Raw genomic sequence first — 19,838 nt, forward strand, 5'->3', positions numbered from 1 at the left:
TGAATATCTCAACAAAGTGGCTTAAAGGCTGACCTTGCTGCTGTGCCATTACAGATATCACAATACTTCAAATATTTTAAAGGCTGGAGGCCACATTGCAGAGGCAGACAGAGGCAGCATAATGTCTGTGTCAGAGATCAAACCATGCAGCAGGCTTTATCACCTCTAAATAACATGTATACAGTTTATCTTTGTAATCCTTAGCCTGGCCGCCTCCTTGTTTTATTTCAGTGACACACAGTTTATAGTTGACATCCATAATAAAATGAAGAAAAACAAGAAGTGGAGTGGAGAGTTGTAATGGGAGCATGTGGCTGCACTAAAAAATTATGGGGGGTTAATGACGTCTCAGAATCATTCAGAAAACTTAAGGGAGCTCGGGGGAGGGAGCCGTCTCCCGCTCGCATACCCCCAGATGTTCGCATTAACCTAGTAGAGATGCACTTACAGAGCTGGCATATGCATGATGGGCTGATGATTTGGTGTACACTATGCATGGAGTTTCACATCTGCTGTGCTCAGAGAACTAATCATGGTAATTGGGCAGCTGTTATTTACATCAGCATGCCTGTCAGCATTTGTCTCAGTGTGAGTGCAAAGAGGGAAACGTCAACTGTGAAAGAATTTGTGAATTATGTGTAAGTTCCAAAACAAAAAAGAGTGAAAAATGAGAAGCTGCACAAACTAAATTTTGTTACAAATGTGAACAAAGCAGCAGTTGATTTGAAGTGTTTTTGAAGTGTGAATTTAACTGATTTTGATTTACATTCTATCCCAATATCTTAAGTATTTAACTGCATTGAATAAACCAGTTGAAATGCTTGTTTTTACATTATCCTTAGACCCACAGGGATGTCAGTGACCCCAAGGCGCATGATTCCATAATGTGTATGACAGAGAAAATCACATTTTTTTATAGAATATTTAATCAAATGTTTAATTTTTGAGACATTATTGAACTCGATTACAAACTAAATGAATCCGAAAGCATGTGGAGACTTAAGGAAAGAAGGAAATTTGTGTTTGGTAGATCATTTCTTTGCTATAACAATGATTTTTAGTGATAAATCGTATACAGCTGGAAAGCCTGTTATCTTCCTTTTTAATTGTCACAATTGTCCACCATCAAACAAGTTAACGGCACAATAATCTGTTTTGCAATGTAAGAGAGGATTTGACAATTTTTTCACAGTCAAGATACACATACATATCTCTACTGCTTATCACACATTTCCCCCTGTCTTCTATACACGACAGGGTCTGCAAGGGTCCAGATGCTACAAGACCTAGGCTAACGACGGGGCCTACAGCAAAGACCTTTACATCAAATCATAGACTTTAACTTGAGTATTGATATTGTTTTTTTTTATTTATTTTTTTTATAAATTTATTTCTAATTTTTCCCATTTTCTCCACAATTTACACGGCCAATTACCCAACCCACTCATTAGGACTCCCCCTATCACTAGTGATGCCCCAACACACTAGGAGGGTGAAGACTAACACATGCTTCCTCCGATACATGTGAAGTCAGCCACCGCTTCTTTTTGAGCTGCTGCTGATGCAGCATTGCTGAGCAGCATCACAGCGCGCTTGGAGGACAGCGCAGCGACTCGGCTCCGGTACATCAGCTCACAGACGCCCTGTGCTGCAGACATCACTATAGGAGTGATGTGGGGAGAGAGCGCCATCTACCCACCCAGAGGGAGCAGGGCCAATTTTGCTCCCTCTAACGGCGGAAGCTTGATGGCAAAGCTGCATGAGCGGGTGTTCGAACCTGCGACCTCCTGCTCATAGTGGCTGCGCTTTAGACCGCTGGACCACTCGGCGCCCGCAAAATATTGTTTTACTTCAGATATAAAGTTTTTGTCTAATTAACAATTTATTCAATTTAACGCTTGCCTCTAGAGTCTTTTAGTACAACTATCTCTTACTTACTCTAACTTACTCTTTAAGCAATTTACTATTTAAGCTATTAGTGGCGCTGCTATACTCCTGAATATATAAAACCTATGTGGATGTATGACATTTTTTAAAATTAATTTAAAAGCCATTTGACCAGTGGTAGGATGGTCCCCCCTTAAATGTGAGTCTTGGTTCTCCCAAGGTTTCTTCCTCCTCCTGCAGCTCTGAGGGAGTTTTTCCTTGCCTCCGCGCTCACTGGGGGTTCTGTATTATGTATTTAATATGTTTAATCTTTTGCCTGACGCTTTATCCTGTGATCACGTTTCTGTAAAGCTGCTTTGTGCCAACACCAGTTGTAAAAAGCGCTATACAAATAAATTTGATTTGATTTGATTTAAACTAACTCTACTTTGGCTCAACTCTGTAATATAATTCAAAAGTAATTCACTCCAGATAAAAACTTCAGGCAAATGGCAGAACTGTATTTTGTTTAACCATTTAAAAAATAGGCTGTTTTGTGTATTTCTTCTCATTTCTTGAATGAAAACATTTAGTAGGTGCATCTACACATGTACACTGTGCAGTCAGAAATACTGTTGGTCCACTGTAGGCTTGATAGTAGCCTAAAGGTAAAAAAAAAAAAAAATACCTTCTGGATTTTGAAATCATTTTGGTCAAATGTCCAAGTCTAATTTTCAAAGACAAATAATGTAAAATTCAAAATTGTCTCTAGAATACGCTTTATCATTTGAGATTTATATTATAGTGTGTTTATAATTTAAGCTACTAACATTTTAAATTAGTAAAAGCATGCTCCAACTGACTACTATACATAATATTACCTAGCATAAAAAGCTTACTTTATACTTTCACTGAGCAGGAGTACCCGGAGGAACAGGCTGACCTACATTGAGTAACCACAAACCCTTCAGCTACTCACATACAGACAAAAAACGATCATAACAAAACCGCCAAGTACAGTAACGGCACCACGAAAAAAAAAAATCATCCGAGCTGAAAGCAATCATCTTCTAAACGAGGAGATCATTGGTGTTGATCCTTTAAAGGCAGCACTCTTTCTGTACACCTTTCATCATCTTTCACCACAACTAAATAAACAGCACTTATTAAAAGGCGAGAAAACTGAGGGAAACTTAAAAGCGGTGAGCTTCCAGCTGCAGCAGCTTATCCTGGGTGCCACACTTCATAAGAAATTCATGGCCTGTCTTCAGGAAGATTTGAGGGGATGCTGTATTTATTTCCTTTTTTACTTTTTTTCATGAATGAAAGTATTGCTTTTTTGAATTCAAATACAAAGACGTATTGAAGCACTGAAAGTCTGAGAAGTGTTGAGGCAGCTGTCCACCTCATAGCCTCACACAAAAACATCTGTATCTCCAAAATGACATATTTAAACAAAATGAATGAAAAAGCTAATGTGAAAATATTTTAATCCAAGTTTTTGAGCATTTCTTTATTTATTCTACCGTTAACTCTTTATAAGATTCTGACACAATGTAAAAAAAAAAACACTGCCAGATTACAAGGATGTTGTATGACTAGCTGAGTAACAGCTGCAGTCTTCAGTGCTTTTTCAATGCAGTTTAAAAGAAGAACAATGACACTGGTGTGGCACACACATCATCAATATACTTAATGCTTTAAAGCTGAAGAATTGTTTTGTTTACACCTTTCTCCAGCAAGCAGTCTACTCAAGTGCTGAATACGTCTTCCTTTCTACTATCTATATACCATCACTGTCAGAACAAAAGAACAAAAGATGCACCCATGTGAGGAATGTATTAGGAAGACTACAGTAATACTGGGTAGGGCCTTCTTTTACTCTTCATTTACAGTTTCAAGGGTCTGTGGCAGAGATTCCACAAGATTTTGAAAACTGTTCTTTGAGATTCTTCTCCATGTTGACATGATTATGTCACAATACTTCCTGCTGACTTTTTTCTAAATCTCTTCTGCTACCACATCACAATGTGTAGTACTGGATTCAGAACCAGTGACTGGGAAGACCACAGAGGAACTCTGAACTGAACTGAATATTCTTCAAACAGTTTAAGATTACCTTTAATTTGTAATACAGTGCATTAAAATGCTGCAATACATATTGGATTATGATAAATTGTGACCAGGAAGGGATGCACATGTTTTAGCAACAATAATGAACTAGCATTAAAGTGATGAAGGATTGGTAATGGTATTAAGAATACATTAAAAAATGCATTACATTTCATTACACCCCCTAAACCAGCCTGGACTTGGCATACAAAAGGTTTGGCTTATGAATTCATGCTGTTGGCACAAAATTCTGGCATTCAAAATTGAGATTCATTAGACCAAACTGACCTGGCTTTTACCAGCCTGTGCCTATTGCAGCCTCAGCTTTCTGTTCTTGGCTGAAAGCTGAGGAGACAAAAATAGAATATGTCATAGTCTTCTGTTGGTGCAGCTCAAGGTTCAAGGTTCTTCAAGGTTCAACATGTTGTGCACTGTAAAATGTTTGTCAGTCTCTTTCCATTACCTTTCAGAGACAATTTCTGTTGTCTCATTTGCCACTGAATGTTGCATAGTAGGGCTGAACGATTTTGGAAAATAATCAAATTGCAATTTTTTATCTATAAATTGCGATTGCGATTTAAAATGCGATTTTTTAATGCCTTCTCAAGTATTTTTCAACAAACAGAAGCAATAAATCAATTTGTTTAATAATAAACAATGTCAGATTTATTTAAAGCACAGATAACAATAAAGCAAACAAATCTATGCTTTTCCTTTTCACCATTTTTTTTTTAATAGAAAAATAAATATATAAATAGCTTTTCCTTTTCACCATTTTTTTTATAGAAAAAATAGATATAAAAAAATTAAACTTACTGCTCTCCAGCTAGTAACATCGTAAAAAAAATAAAGTGCAAAAAACATAAAGAGAATCTGCTTTAACCAACTCGTTATTTTCGTTATACCATACGAGGCTTTGTGATGTTTTTTTGGGGGCGTTTTCACACCTGTAGTTCATTTCTCTGGTCTGAATCAGTTAATGAGTTTGTTTACTTGGAGCGCTTTCTCGCTCTGTTCGGTCTGGTTTCACATAGGCATAATCAAATCGCAGCCTGTGCGGTTAGAGAATCTCATTTTAAAATATTGCGAGATAATCGCAAATGCAATTAATCGTTCAGCCCTATTGCATAGCATAATGGCAGTTGACGATAAGAATACAAGGGGAAAAATGGTTTACACAAAAAAAGAAGGAATCTACAAATACACATTTTTGTTGGAAAAGTGTCCAGAAGAAATAATGGCCAAACATTTGTGAGAAACAAAGATTTGTAGATAAACCTTCCCATAATGCTCATATGTCCAAGTGCTACATAAGAAAAAAAATAGGTTTGATTGGCTGTGCCTAGATCTTTGTATCCTCTGCAAGCAAGCGTGTTTCCTAGTGAATGACGATAAGATAAGATAAGATAAAAGTAGATCAAGCTCATCAAGACTCCCCTGGGTCATTATCGTTTTAATTAATAATACATGCAAATATGTCGAATGCTTCAAGCAGAGCCCTTCTTGTTTACCTAAGCTTTGTGTCTTGTTACTGGCACAAACCGGGCCCTGCTTTTGTAGAGCACTGCCAAAAATGTTCACACTGCCTACTGTTCTGCTCATAAAATGCTGAAACAAATCTGCCCGATCGATATGTTTTAGCTGATTAAAAACAAGACTCAGAGGAGCAAAATTTAACCTCTTATGCTCCGGGTTAAGCTAAGTGGTCCATAACTGATGATTAGATACAAGCAGTGGTTGATAAAATCGCACAGGCTATGATGAATGTGGAATTTCTACTATGGTCCCTGATTGCATTATTATGCAGTTGTTAGTTATTATACCATGATTGGCTGAGAGCCGTTCTTTGAGCGCCATTATCAGCCAGTAATGCACTGTAACCGAAGCTCTCCATGTATTACTCCTCCACATACAGGTAAACTAGCAATGATGCAGCGCTTACAAGCCAAACATCACAGCTACAAACAGAGCAGCAGTGGAACTATTTTAACTCGCGGAGTGTTTATAACCAAACAGATTGTATTTTCTCCTCTTCTCCTCTTCTATTTCAATAAACAGTTATAATGGAACTGTGATATAATAGGTTTGTGCTATATTGTGTAATATTGGCACTACAACAGCAGCACAGCAGTGCCAATATTACACATTATAGCACAAACCTTGAGTGTGTGATTGCTTAATTATGTAGTTATGAAATTATTTATTTAGTAACTGATTAGTTCAGTTAGCACATTTTGTGCTAAAGCTGATGCTACATCATGCAGAAGTAATGTATTTATGAGAGTTAAGAACTGAAATATGGCTCACAAAAGGCATAACAATAATAGCAGTGTTTGTGAATACCCCCAAAAAATGAATTTATTTAGAATTACATTTTCTTGCAAAAAAAGACAAATACATATAGGCTATTTAATTCATGCAATTATGAGTAAAAGCATCAAAATGAATAACAACCTGTGAAAACCTGAAAAACATATTCTGTATTTAGTATTAAAAATGTAACTTTTTTTTTTGGGATACAGTTCTGGTTTTGGCCAAACACTTTTATTTCGGTGAATCGCAAATGTAAGCCTAAAAAGAGGGTTTAAGAGTTATAAGCTATACATGTGCTCAGTCCAACGATCCAGTTTAAGAGAATGACAGAAGGAAGCAATTCTCTTCAGCTGTGACAGTCATTTAAAGTCTGCTGTGTGCAACAGCCTCCAGCCTTGAGATCTCCCTGCCCCTCTGAGGGATACGTCTTCTCTTAATAACTCATCTTTTGAGAAATGCCTACAAAGTATTAGAGATGGCTATGAGTGAAATTGGCTTCAAAGGCCAGCACATACTGTACTGCACTAGACTCTATAATGCAGTAAAAAAGGAAACAGGCCTGCTCCGTTCCTCCGAAAGTTTGAGGCTCATCCAGCCGCTTGTTCCATCATTTATTAATCCCTGCTCATGATTCATTTACAGCACTCTTAGGCCTTGTTTAAAAGAGATGCGCCACTTGATGGCTTTAATCATGAGCTTTATTTTTCTAAAAGACTTGAGCTTAATTACAACATTAAAATGGGGCGCAGTCATACTGTGGCAAAACATAGCTAGAGGTAACTGAGGATTAATGGAGTAAAAAGCCACTTGAAGCAGTGCTATTATACTGTGGATAATGCAGAGTTGCTTTTTCTCCCCTCAGTGATCCACTTTGGTCTTTTTTATCTGTCTGTCACAAAGAATAGAAGCAGTTAACAAAAAATAAATAGATTCACCACCTCACAGGGCAATAAAACAAATCGTCCTCTTCAGTTAAGATTATGGAAGCTTTTCTTTATGGAAGTCACAATTCTCCAGACACCATATATAGGTCCAAATATTGAGGGACTCCTTACTAATGAATGCATCCAGCTAGTTTAAGATGCACCCACTCTTTGAATACATGTAACAAATGCACATACACAGCTTCTCTGGTCCCTGTAGAGAAGTATATCTATTACACTGTAAGCCATTGTACATTTCATTGATTAGATTAAGTTAGATCAATTGTTTTGCATTATAATTCTACCTTGAATGTTATGGTCAGGTAAATAAAATAGATAAAATTCAGAATCACTACACACTGATATTAAGTGTCAGAGCCTGGAAGACACAACCAGAATGCAAATAGATTGTGCCAGAAGCCAATGAAAAAGAAGCTGCTAATGGCAACAGACTAAACTTATTTATTATAAGCTGATTCAACTCAAAGATCTCAGTTTGGATTTATATGTGCCCACAAATTGAACATAGTTGAGTAATGTTTGGAAATATCCAATTTTACATATTTTACATATTATACACTGTAAACCCACATTAATTGTGGGTTTACAGTGTATAATAGGACTCTCAAGGGCAGATAAATAACAAATATGAACCTTAGGGCACCAAGCCTTAAGACAGGTATGGGTTAGATTGGTGTAAAGCCCGTGGGGTATGACTTAGTGTTGAAAGACTCAGTGCTGAGGTGGGGGGTGATCATTCAAAATCCAAAACGTAATAGTGAGATCCAATTCTTGCAGTAGTGCTCCAAAATCTAGTATAATGTCTTCCCTAACTACATTAGATTACATTACATTTGGCAGATGCTTTTGTCCAAAGCGACAATAGTGAAGTACAAAAGTAATAGAAGTATAAACATATTTAGATAGGGCCTAAAGGAGGTCAAAGGGAAATAATAGGACAGAGGAGTGAAGGAGGGGAAGAAGAAAATGAGGTTAGAAGTAGTTAGTGTGTTAGAGGTGTTAGGAGAGTAAGTGCTCTTTGAAGAGCTCTGTCTTCAGGATTTTCTTAAAGGTAGCGAGAGATTCTCCTGATCTGGTAGTGGAAGGTAGTTTGTTCCACCATTGGGGAACTCTGTATGAGAACAGTCTGGATTGCTTTGTGTGAATGTTTGGCAAAGCGATGCGACGTGGAGCGCAGCGGCCAGGAGGTAGCGTAAGCCTTCAGGAGTGACTAGTAGAGACAGTTACTCCAACAAAAGCAGGATAAACTATTTTTTTACTACGAAAAAAGGCAGATGTCCCAATATTTTAGTCCAGTGTATAGTGTGCTGTATGTTTTCACATTTTCCACCACACCTGCTTCAGCAGAGCTGCAAATCAAAGTCCCTAAACCGAGCATCCTGAGCACAAACTTCTGCCGTCTCTGCAGTTTCCTTAGGCTGAACCCATTTCAATCGTCTGGCATCTTCCTCGCTATATATTATTTGGCTTGTTTTGCGGCATCGAGTTTTCACCTCCACCCATGAATCATTAAACTTCATTCAGTTTGGAATCACTGCACTGCTCGTCCGTGATTCAATTGAAGTTTGTGTTTACATGGTGGGAAAGCATTTGGGCATATAAGAGAACGTTAATGCAGCCTTCCACCGCATTTTAAATTCTGTCTGCAGCCAGAGAGCCTCTAATGAGCCTCTGCCAGTTAAAATCAAACTATAAATGTAAAACCATTCTGAGCCAGCGCATCAGAGTCTTACATTCTTTTGAACGTGCAAAAAAACAACTATTAAAAATGACAGATATGAATCTACAAATCCAGAGAGAGCAACAGCGGTAACCCCCATTATGTGAGAGTTCTGGCTTTTCTGTACAACAAATCTATAATAAGTAAACAAATGAGATATGAGCTCTTAGACACACACACAAACATACACACACAAACAAACACAAACACACACAGATAATTCTGAAATGTTACTGTGTCAGCAGCTTCACCCTCAAGATAAGATAAAAAAAAAAACTCTAGCTGACTGAAAGTCTAATAAACAGTATAAATGATATGCTTTACATTATTACTGCAATATATTGAACTGATTCTTATCTGTGCCGGAGCTGAGAGACACTGAACATCTTTAATAAAAAAATAAAGTACAGTATCAGTAACTATCTACAGATCTTTTTATCCATTAGCTGCTGTGTCAGACATGGCTGATAGCTGGTACGGGTAAGGTACTGCACATGATGTAACTATCACAGCTGTTTTGTACTGTTTGATACCGAATAAACAAAGCACAGTGCGTCTGCATAAAGCCTTATATTATTGTCAGAAAGGTAAATAGTGATGGTGGTTGGTATCAGCAGGAACTTGAAAGTCAATATCTAAAACTGTCAGTCCTGCAGCTGTCCCCCAGTACTGAATTTATGTGTCTAATTTGATGCTGTGATGCATTAAAATGACCCAAATTCCACAACCGCACTAACTGGGTCTTAGCCTCAATAGTCAAAAGTTGATGTGTGAAAAGAGCTATGTCACACTGCTCATATAGGGGCAATTTCTCAGACAGGGATAAAGACCAGCTGTTATGTTAAAATTATATCTAAACAAAATGCAGTGTAGTCCAAGACTAGGTTTAATCCCTGTCTGGAACTGGAAACTGTCCCATAATGTCTATTTTAATGTGTATGTAATACACATCTCAAAAAAATAACACATATTACAGTTTTTCAAACACGTGTCCCATGTTCAAAAGTAGCTGCATTACAATATTTTCCAAATAAGAGAGGCATATAAGACGATATTTTAGTGATGTCCTGTTTTGTATAAACCAAGGATGAGCAGGTGAGGACAGAGACGAAAACACTTTGCTGATTTACCTTCTCAGACAGACCTATAGTATTAAATTTTCCAATTAAAAAGTAAGGTGAATCAGGTGTGATTAAACAGCAAAAAAAAAAAAAAATTCAACCCTCCAAGCTCAGAATTGCTCAACCCTGGTACATACAAATTGTCTATAATGTATTTATATAACTTTTTTCTGCTTTTCTTAAAATTTGGCAAAGTCAATCTGAATCGGTTTCTCTGATTTTGCTATTTATAGGTATATGTTTGAGTAATTATTGTTTTGTTCTATAAGCTACAGACATGTCTCCCAAAATCCAAATACAAATATAGTCATTCAGAGCATTTATTCACAGAAAATGAGAAATAATATAAATAATATAAACCTCAAATAATGCAAAGAAAACAAGTTCATATTTGTAAAGTATTAAGAGTTCAAAAATCAATATTTGGTGGAATAACCCTGGTTTTAATCACAGTTTTTATGCATCTTGGCATGTTCTCCACCGGTCTTACACACTGCTTTTGGATAACTTTATGCCACTCCTGGTGCAAAAATTCAAGCAGTTCAGCTTGGTTTGATGGCTTGTGATCATCCATCTTTCTCTTGATTACATTCTAAGAGTAGAGCACTATTTTGTATATTTGGTACAAAAGGTTTTCCCACTAATAAACATCCAAAAAATCCAAATAGTTTTTTAAGGATCTTTGGGTTGAACCATTGCATTCACTGAAGAACCAGTATAGACAATATGCCAACAGAACTACTTCCAAGTCCCTTCACACTGCTCCTATAGGAGTGCAGCAATGGAGACTACATATTTTATATATGTAAGTGCCATCTGGTGGTCCACAAGGAGATGAGCTTTGAGCTTTGTGAGTTTTTCACAAAATGAATCAGTTATGAAGTAAAAAATATTCAGCCAGATGCCACATTATTAGACATACCTTAAAATAAGTTATTTAATTTCCAGCCAGTAATGGTAAAACCTATAGGCATTTCATTACTAATCGTACATTGTGCTACAATAATACAGCAAATCTCAATCAAAACTCAAGGTATATCACATTCACGCAGGTCCCTCTAAGGGATAGTTTTCACAGCCTCTCAGGGAAGAAGTAATATTTGCTCAAAAGTATCAAGCGCAAAGCTGCTCAATAATGGTCATCCCCCAGCAGAGCAGAACCAGGCATCTCAGCTAATTGCAAATATTTACAGGGCAGCGGAGCGCTGATTGCTCTGGCATGGCAAACAGCCGCCTCATTCCAGCAGGCCTGTGCCAGCCTCGGCTTCTCAGATTAATGAGCCTGAGCTAAGAGGGAGCGATGACCAAGCATTTCATTACAGGCTAACAACAAAAGCACATTCAGCACTGCCACATATCCCCGCTCTATTTGGATAGGCAGAGACAACCGCACTGCTGTAGACAAGGAATGCCTCCAACGGTCCTCTTCTTAATTAATATACTTGGTGCCCACATGGCTACTTAGGCCTTCAAGTTAAAAACCTGTTACTTGCACTGTCTTTTACTAATCTGTACTGTTTTATCTCATTTTATTTAAGTAAAAAGTAATGGAATCTGATTTTAAACACCTGACCTCTCTTATACTGCCTTAAAACACCTCACACGGGCTATGAGTGGTCCAGCAGGCTAAGTGCTTCCACTATGATCAAAAGATCGCTGGTTCGAATCCAGTCCATGTAGCTTGCCATCGGACACTGGATAGCTTGCCCTGAAAGAGCACAATTGGCTTGCCCTCTCTGGGTGGGTGGACGGCGCTCTCTTCCCATATCAATCAATCAAAGGGTGATGTTACTCAACACAAGGCATCTGTGAGCTGATGTATCGGAACCAAGTCGATAATATGCATTTTCCTCCGAGTGCACTGAGATGCTACTCAGCAATGCTGCATCAGCAGCAGTTCAAAAAGAGGTGGTGGCTGACTTCACATGTAACCGATCAGGCATGTGTTAGTCTTCACCCTACTGATGTTGGGGCATCACTAGTGATAGGGAGAGTCCTAATGAGTGGGTTGGGTAACTGGCCGTGTAAATTGAGAAGAAAATGGGATAAAAATGAGAAATAAAATGTATATAAAAAAAGAAAACACTCTACATCATCATAACATCTTATTTATATTGGGTCTCAAATGAAAGATGGCACATTCAATTCCAAAAACAGTGCATGCACTGGAACTCTATGGTTAGAGAATTGTCCACGCAAATAGACAAGCAACTCTTCCAGAAATAACATCAATATTCAGTCCACAAGGCCCTACATGCTTATTGTGCTGGTAAATGCAGCATTGTTTAGCTACCATTGGACATGGCAAAAGTCATGGGACATGATACTAGCTCCAGCTCAATGAGTTTTGACATGTAAGTGTAGTTTTTGAGTATTTTTACGCTGAATGCCTACAGTATAAACCCTCAAAAACAACAGAAACAAATATTAAATCTGACAGCAAGCACACACTGATTCACAGATTCAGCCCAGTTCTTATTCGTCATAAATGATAGAGCTGCATAAACATCTAGTGCTTAAAGTACCTTTGAGCACTGCATTTAACCTCCATCTGCTCCAGGTGCTGCATGGGGAGTATGTCTGACCTGGCCTCTGGCTATGTGTCTACAACTCAGCTGCACCATCTAAAGCATGTGATGCATGCAGAAATACAGCCAAGTATATGAAGCAAATGAGATAAAAAATGTATTCAAAATATTTTTATTTTAACATTTTTATTGTTATCGCAATATGATTTTGAACAATGTGAACAAACACAATACATGAGCTGCAATAAAAATGTAAATAGCAGCCAACTCAATCTGTATTACTCTTCTGCACCAACAGAGGGAGCTCTTTTTATGCTGCAGACTGCAGACAGCTCACGGGACATAACTAGGTTGGAGGCAGAGTGAGGCAGAGTAGATGTAGACATAGAGGTCCACAGCAAAGTTACACACTAACCAAACTATTTCTTAATCATGGAAAAATAAGTGCAGCAAAAACTGTCAAAATACTTTGAGGAACTTAATTTCATTTTTTTTATTAATCATGTTTTACATCAATATTGAGATATCCAGCAGCATTATCACATGGTCATAGATTTATGTCTATTTTCAAACATACATTTTGGGTTGATTCCTGTTACTGATCGGATATTATTAAGTGGAGTAAAGAGTGAACAGACAGCTTCTCCAAGTGTCCTGTAGGAGTCTCAAAGAGCTCAAAGATTTTAGAATGTAAATAACTTATTTAACAGCAGAGAATAAGGGTTTTGTATTATTTGTACTTTGTTAAGCAGTTTAAAATACAGGAATTTGAAATCAGTGAGCCAACATCATAATTAATAATGCACTATGTGTATCCAAGATCAAAATGTAAAAAAATAACGCACAGATAATCTCCCTATGATCCTTTTGTATCAAATAGCAAAAAACATTTTTTATTACCTGACATTGTACATCCTGCCATCCTGTGAATATTGTGTATGCCCACATTGCAATAAAGATGCTGAATGATGATGAATTAATTTGATGATGAATTTAAGTTTAAACTATATCCTCCTGTTGGATGGGGAAAGTCATGGAAGGGCAGCAAAAGAAGAAGAAGGTATGTGTGACTTGTAGGAGTGTGCCGGCTTGAGAGAAGAGAACAGAGCATGATAAGAAATCAGTTCATGTCTCATGCAGTGTAGCCTCCCCTCCACAGAGCATTAGGAGAGGAGTGAGAGCAGAGTGATTGAAAGCACTGAGACCGGCCCCTGGCTCACAGGTGCTGCTGACAGATGGAGTGAATATGTTGTGTGCATCAGGGGAGCCTTTAAATCGATGGAGATGCATACAGTGTACGATGAAGGAATGCCGGGTCTGGCTCCCTTTGCCCAGAGGCCTTTTCTACAGTGATTTACAACTCAGTCTTTGGTGTATTCGGAGGAGTCCTTGGCGATTTGGCTCATAGAGGTGGTCATGTAAGCATTCATGAAAGGAGCTTAAATGGCTTCTCAGGTTATATTTTGGCAGAGTTTTAATATTTAAAGTATTTTGCCTGGTCCTGAGTGGTCCAACAGACTAATGCACCACTATGCATCACTATGATCCAAAGATTGCAGGTTTAAATCCCAGATCATGCTGCTTGGCATCAGCAGAGTCTGAGAGAGCACAATTGGCCTTTCTCTCTCAGGGTTGGGTAGATGCTACTCTCTCCTCCTTGTACTTCTAGTGTAATCTTGGGCAGCACCGGCTTTCGTTAGCTGACATATTAGAGCTGGGTCGCTTCACTTTCCTCCAAGCATGCTGACCAGCTTTTCAGTGATGCTGCGATACAGCAGCAGTTCAAAAAGAGATGTAGTCTAAACTCCACATGTTTCGTTTCAGAATGCTGGTGTTCATCTTGCACCAGCATTCTAGGGTTTGAGGGGATTTCTAGTGATAGGAGAGTTTATATGAACATGGTTTTGGTCATTTGGAGTATAGGGTAAAAATAGGACTATTATCATGCATTACACTGATAAATACATTTTATACAAATCTAGGTTAAGCAGGACTAGAACAACGCTCAAATCTCTACTGTCCGCCCACGCAGACAACGGAAAAGACTCCAGCTATTCCAGGAAGGTACTAATGTAGGTTCCTACACACAGGCTGAACGCACAGGCCCGTATGATAGAGTAAGCTAGGGAAGATGCGTCCTTGATTTAGGCCTCTGTAGACACTCGAAGCCCACTCACTGAGCCTGAGCACAGCTGCACTGCACCACTGCACCACTGCGTGGGCTTTTCTCTACCACAACCCACTCCACACAAACACCACAGGGGGATTTATTCAGTTCTTCTAGTCTGTACAGCTGAACTATCTTGACATATAAATAAATATTTTATAGTGCTTTCCAACCCTTGTCCCATGCCCTGCATGTTTTGAGTGTTTCCCAGACCCCAATACACCTGTTAAACTAGACAGAGCCACGTTTCACCAATGCATCTGAGGGTAAACATCATTTTAACTGGTGGAGAAAGAGTGTGAGTATTCAGTGTGATTCCTGCTTGACCATTTATTAATCACCTTTGTGCTATCGTTCTTTAGGGAGATCCAGTTTTGCTCATAAACAAGCTCCTCCTGACTTGCAGTGGGCGCATAAAAATGCAGAAAATGTGCAGGTATTCCATGAGCAGGGTTGGGAATATTATCCCAATGCAATTCATGAATTTAAAGGCTCAAAAATATTATTTATTATTATTTATTAAATGTAAGCAATTTGGGTTTTTTGCACAAAACAGTCACAATTAATGTCACGTTACTATTTTCCAACCACTCTAGTCCAGACGGAAACACTCCTTATAACTTTAATGTGAATGGCTGAAGCTAAACTGCTGTAGGCTAAATAGACAGATGTACAGTAGATGTGATTTCACTGGTTTTCGCAACATATCTAAATAAGGAAATTAAAGTAAACTATTATTGCTAATTGAAATCCATTTTATACAGCTCTGGAAAAAAACAAGAGACCACTTAAAAATGATAATTTTCTTTGATTTTACCACACTGAAAACCTCTGGAATATAATCAGCTGGAAGATGGATGATCACAAGCCATTGAACCAAAATGAACTGCTTGAACTGTTGCACCAGGAGTGGCATAAAGTTAACCAAAAGCAGTGTGTAAGACTGGTGGAGGAGAACATGCCAAGATGCATGAAAACTGTGATTAAAAACCAGGGTTATTCCACCAAACATTGATTTCTGAACTCTTACAACTTTATGAATTTTAATTTGTTTTCTTTGCATTATTTGAGGGCTGAAAGCTCTGCATCATTTCTTATTTTCTGCAAATAAGTGCTTTAAATTACAATATTTTTATTTGGAATTTGGGAGAAATGTTGTCTGTAGTTTATAGAATAAAACAACAATGTTCATTTTAATGAACAAAAATATACCTATAAAAAGCAAAATCAGAGAAACTGATTCAGAAATTTAAGTGGTCTCTTAATTTTTTTTCCAGAGCTGTATATATTACATAAATCATTTTTATTATACAAGAATCATTTTTTTCATGATGTGAACTCTTTCAATCTTGACTATTTTTAAATTAGTAGATAAAATAAGATAATAAACACAAAATGAGTCCTTTACTGATATAACGGCACACATTCATGCACTAATATGGCAAGAAACATCTTTTCTCCATGAATTTGTTGAGTCAGTCTAGGGACAATATGTAAATGACCATGAGGAAAGCCTGAAGCTTGTGATGTAAGACCTGGCAAAGTCAAACTGGCAGCTTATTAGATCTAAGGGGATCCTTTATTTAGTAGAAGGTGGATAAAGAAAATGGAAACACTTAACAAAATATGTCAGTTACCTAATAATGAAAACCTTTGACATCCAGAACAGGTCTGTGTAGGATCGCCGCATTAGTTCTAAAGTGTATAGTGGGATGTGGTAAAAATGGTGAAAGACAACTACTTAGATTACTTTACATTTTTAAATGTTAAGTATTAGTTCTGTGATTTTAAAGACAGTACAGACTCAGTTCTGTTTTGGTCTTTGAGGCTGCTGATTTGGAGATGGGGTATTCTTGCTAAGAGTGAGTTTATCCCTGTTGGTAAACGTTTCTAATTGCTAATGCAGTTTGAATGTGCCTAGCTTATCAGTGGTCTCTTTTTGGCCTGATGTTGCTTTGAGTCCTATAGAGCTTTACTCTACTGGCTAACAGATTAATGCCAAGTATATGTAACACTTTGCCATGTGGATGTTTGTCTATCTTCTGTCCATTTAAAGTTAGTTGCCTCTATACCTATTAATTATCAAAAATAAAAAATAAAGCTATTTCAGTTAAGAACACTGTTGTTGCAGGGTTATATGGCAAACAACAGGAGAGTATCTATACTTTATGAATCTAATCCAATCTGAATTTGTGAATCAGAGATTTGTAGATTCTTTTAAAAACATTTAACAAAATGTAGCAATGGTACAATAAAATAACAGCTTCAAAATCTATTTGACACAATATGACTTAAAAAAGGGAGAATGGCATCACCATCTTTGCCACTCTGTTCCAGTAACATCACCCACTGCACTATATAACTATTGTAAACATAACCACTTGCATAAAATATGTCAAGCTTCGTCATATTTGTGTAAAACCCTTTAATATTACGTTACTTGCTTTAGGGAACTCGGGCACTAAAACATCAATACTTATCACATACAATGCTCCTTTTTCATATTTAATAAATAAAGTATAACTAAACCTTGCAATCATTAAAAAAAAATTTAAATCGATACTTTGTTACGCCCCTAACACACATAACACACTACATATTTGTCCAAATGTTTGTGGACATTCCTTCTAATGCACACATTTAGTTATTTATCTTGCATCTACGGCTGACAGATGCACATACCCACACGCTCACATGAACACAGCTTGTCTAGACCCTGTAAAGAAGTACTGCCGATAGAACAGAACCCTCTGGAGCATAAAAACATGAACTAATTAGCTGTATGCTTAATGTCAGATTAGGGGTGTGCCATATCATATCGTACACGATAATATCGTCAACATTTTTCAATATAGTGAATGATATTATACCTTAAAATATCGTGCCACATCACCCAATCATTTGATATCTACTAGAGACTGAATATATCTGTCGAGTATCATTTATTTTACTTTAATCCTGGATATATGGAGATATTTGGAGTGCATTATGATTAGCATCATGGCATTCTGCATCTGTCACAAATCTGATAAAATTCTTGTATTTTCTCACTCAGGGGTGTGCAGTATTATATTGTATGTAATAATATATATTATATTATATATATATAATTTATATATATTTGTTTTTTTTTTTGTTTTTTTTCTTGCAATGTATATTGTATTTTTATTTTTTGTTTTATTAAGTGTTTTGTCATATCGCCAAGAGTATTGTTATCGCGAAAATACCATGAAATATCGTGATATTATTTTAGGGCCATATCGCCCACCCCTATGTCAGATATGGGTTAGAGGGGTAAAAAGCCCCCAGTGTTCTCTAGAATGATGGAGCTCCATCCAATAATTTTGGCATGAGTTATCACCCAATACCTATGTTCATTCGTTAATGTTCTTGTGCAAACTAAATGCAGTCAAATCCTCACAGCAATTCTTCAAAATCTAGTAGAAAGCCTTTCCTGCACAGAAGAGACAGTTACTGAATAAAAGCAAGATAAACTCTAATAAACGTTAATACTCTTGATTATGAAAGAAACAATAAATGAGCAGGTGTCCCAATACTTTTGTCCATTCAGAGTATGTGCAAAGTTCAATTTACGATTTTCATTTGTGAGTCTTTATAGAATGTCAAGGCAATTCCAAACACACACAAGCAGCTTAAACAATACATGAGGCTTTTTGATTCTTTTTGGAACAAATACACTCAAATATAAGAGAGAATCCAATAAAACTTCAGCCCCTAATATCCACAGACTATATCACATAATCTTATCTCACTTCAAATTCACTCCTCGTATAATGTTCTGATCTAAAGCAAACTCTCAGCCTGCTTTAAATGAGAAGTGCTAAATTTTCTCCGCAATTGGAAGGAGAGGAGGAAGATCATTTCACACTTATTCCAGGGTGATGAGCCGCCTAGCTCAGATGAGGCCAATTACAACATTATTGCAGTGCTCTTTAGTGATAATGACTCGCTGATTAAACAGCCTCCTCACCTTTCAGGTGAAAATCACATCTTAATAACTCCTGCCCCAGCTTGCTTAATCTACTGTGATATTTTGCTAAATTCTAGTTTTTTTTTATCTCAGCTTTAAAATGCATAAAGGGAACTGTGTAGACTATTTCTCTGGTGAATTAAACAGTTTAAGGTGAAAGTATGTGTGTTTTGCTAGAGGCCAATTCAAAAAGTGTGACTTTTCAGCCATCAGAATTACAGTGATTTCCAACAAAGTAAAATGATACTGATGTGCCTTACCTCCACAGCTAAATATGTGTAGAATTCTTGGCGAGATCTTTTAGGTGGCATTTTTCGGACACCTGAAAAAAAAAAAGATTTTTTATCCAGATCAGCCACAAGATGGAGCCTGTTACCACAAATCAACAATAGTGATTCTCAACACTGCAGTTACTCTCTTTAATTATTCTATACTGTCAACATTATTAAAATTTAATTGTTTTGCTTGTAATATTTATTGATATGTCCAATATTTATACAATAACATTGTAACTGTACATTACTTTTCTTTTTTACAATACACAGTATACCGATCACAGTGTATTTTGGAGGTGCAGGCAACAAACACCCACCAGATGGCCTTCTTTCCAAGAAAATATATTGTAAGGCATTCAGGAACATAAGAGTTAGTTTAAACCTAGTCCTAGAATATATTTTCCTTTAAATGGAACATGAACATTTGAAAATGCAATCCAAGACTTGGGTTATGCCCCACATAGGAAATAAACCCCATAGAGAATTTTTATTTTTTCTGAAATCTAGATTTTCTCAAAACATGTTTAGTTTTTACAAAAGATCATTGTTATCCCCCAGAGGTTCCTCACCACACAAATAACTTGAATACCATCTTGATGAAATACTGAAGTCTCTTTAATTCCAGCTGCAGTACATTTTAGTAAGGGAGCTGGGAGTTATAACTTATGCTCATTTTCATTGTTCATTTTTTTATTTTCTATTAAAACAGGGATGTTAGTGATGGGTACTAGATTTGCTTAAATTCAATTCTGGCTTATTATTTAAATTTTATGATTTCTTTGTGCCTAAAAATAACTGTCT

The 19,838-nt window shown here is 37.1% G+C and overlaps 1 protein-coding gene across 4 annotated transcripts in view; it reads right to left on the reverse strand.

Moving 5' to 3' along the window:
* plppr5b (phospholipid phosphatase related 5b) overlaps positions 1–19,838 on the reverse strand; it is a 92,359-nt gene that overhangs the window by 69,762 nt on the left and 2,759 nt on the right. For all 4 annotated transcript variants that reach the window (XM_049480489.1, XM_049480490.1, XM_049480491.1 and 1 more), the window contains one exon: positions 19,023–19,084. In XM_049480489.1, coding sequence (XP_049336446.1) covers positions 19,023–19,073 — 51 coding nt within the window. In that variant the 5' untranslated portion in view covers positions 19,074–19,084. The remainder of the gene's footprint in view (positions 1–19,022; positions 19,085–19,838) is intronic.

This window comes from Astyanax mexicanus, chromosome 6 (genome assembly GCF_023375975.1).
Source record: "Astyanax mexicanus isolate ESR-SI-001 chromosome 6, AstMex3_surface, whole genome shotgun sequence".
NCBI lineage: Eukaryota > Metazoa > Chordata > Actinopteri > Characiformes > Acestrorhamphidae > Astyanax > Astyanax mexicanus.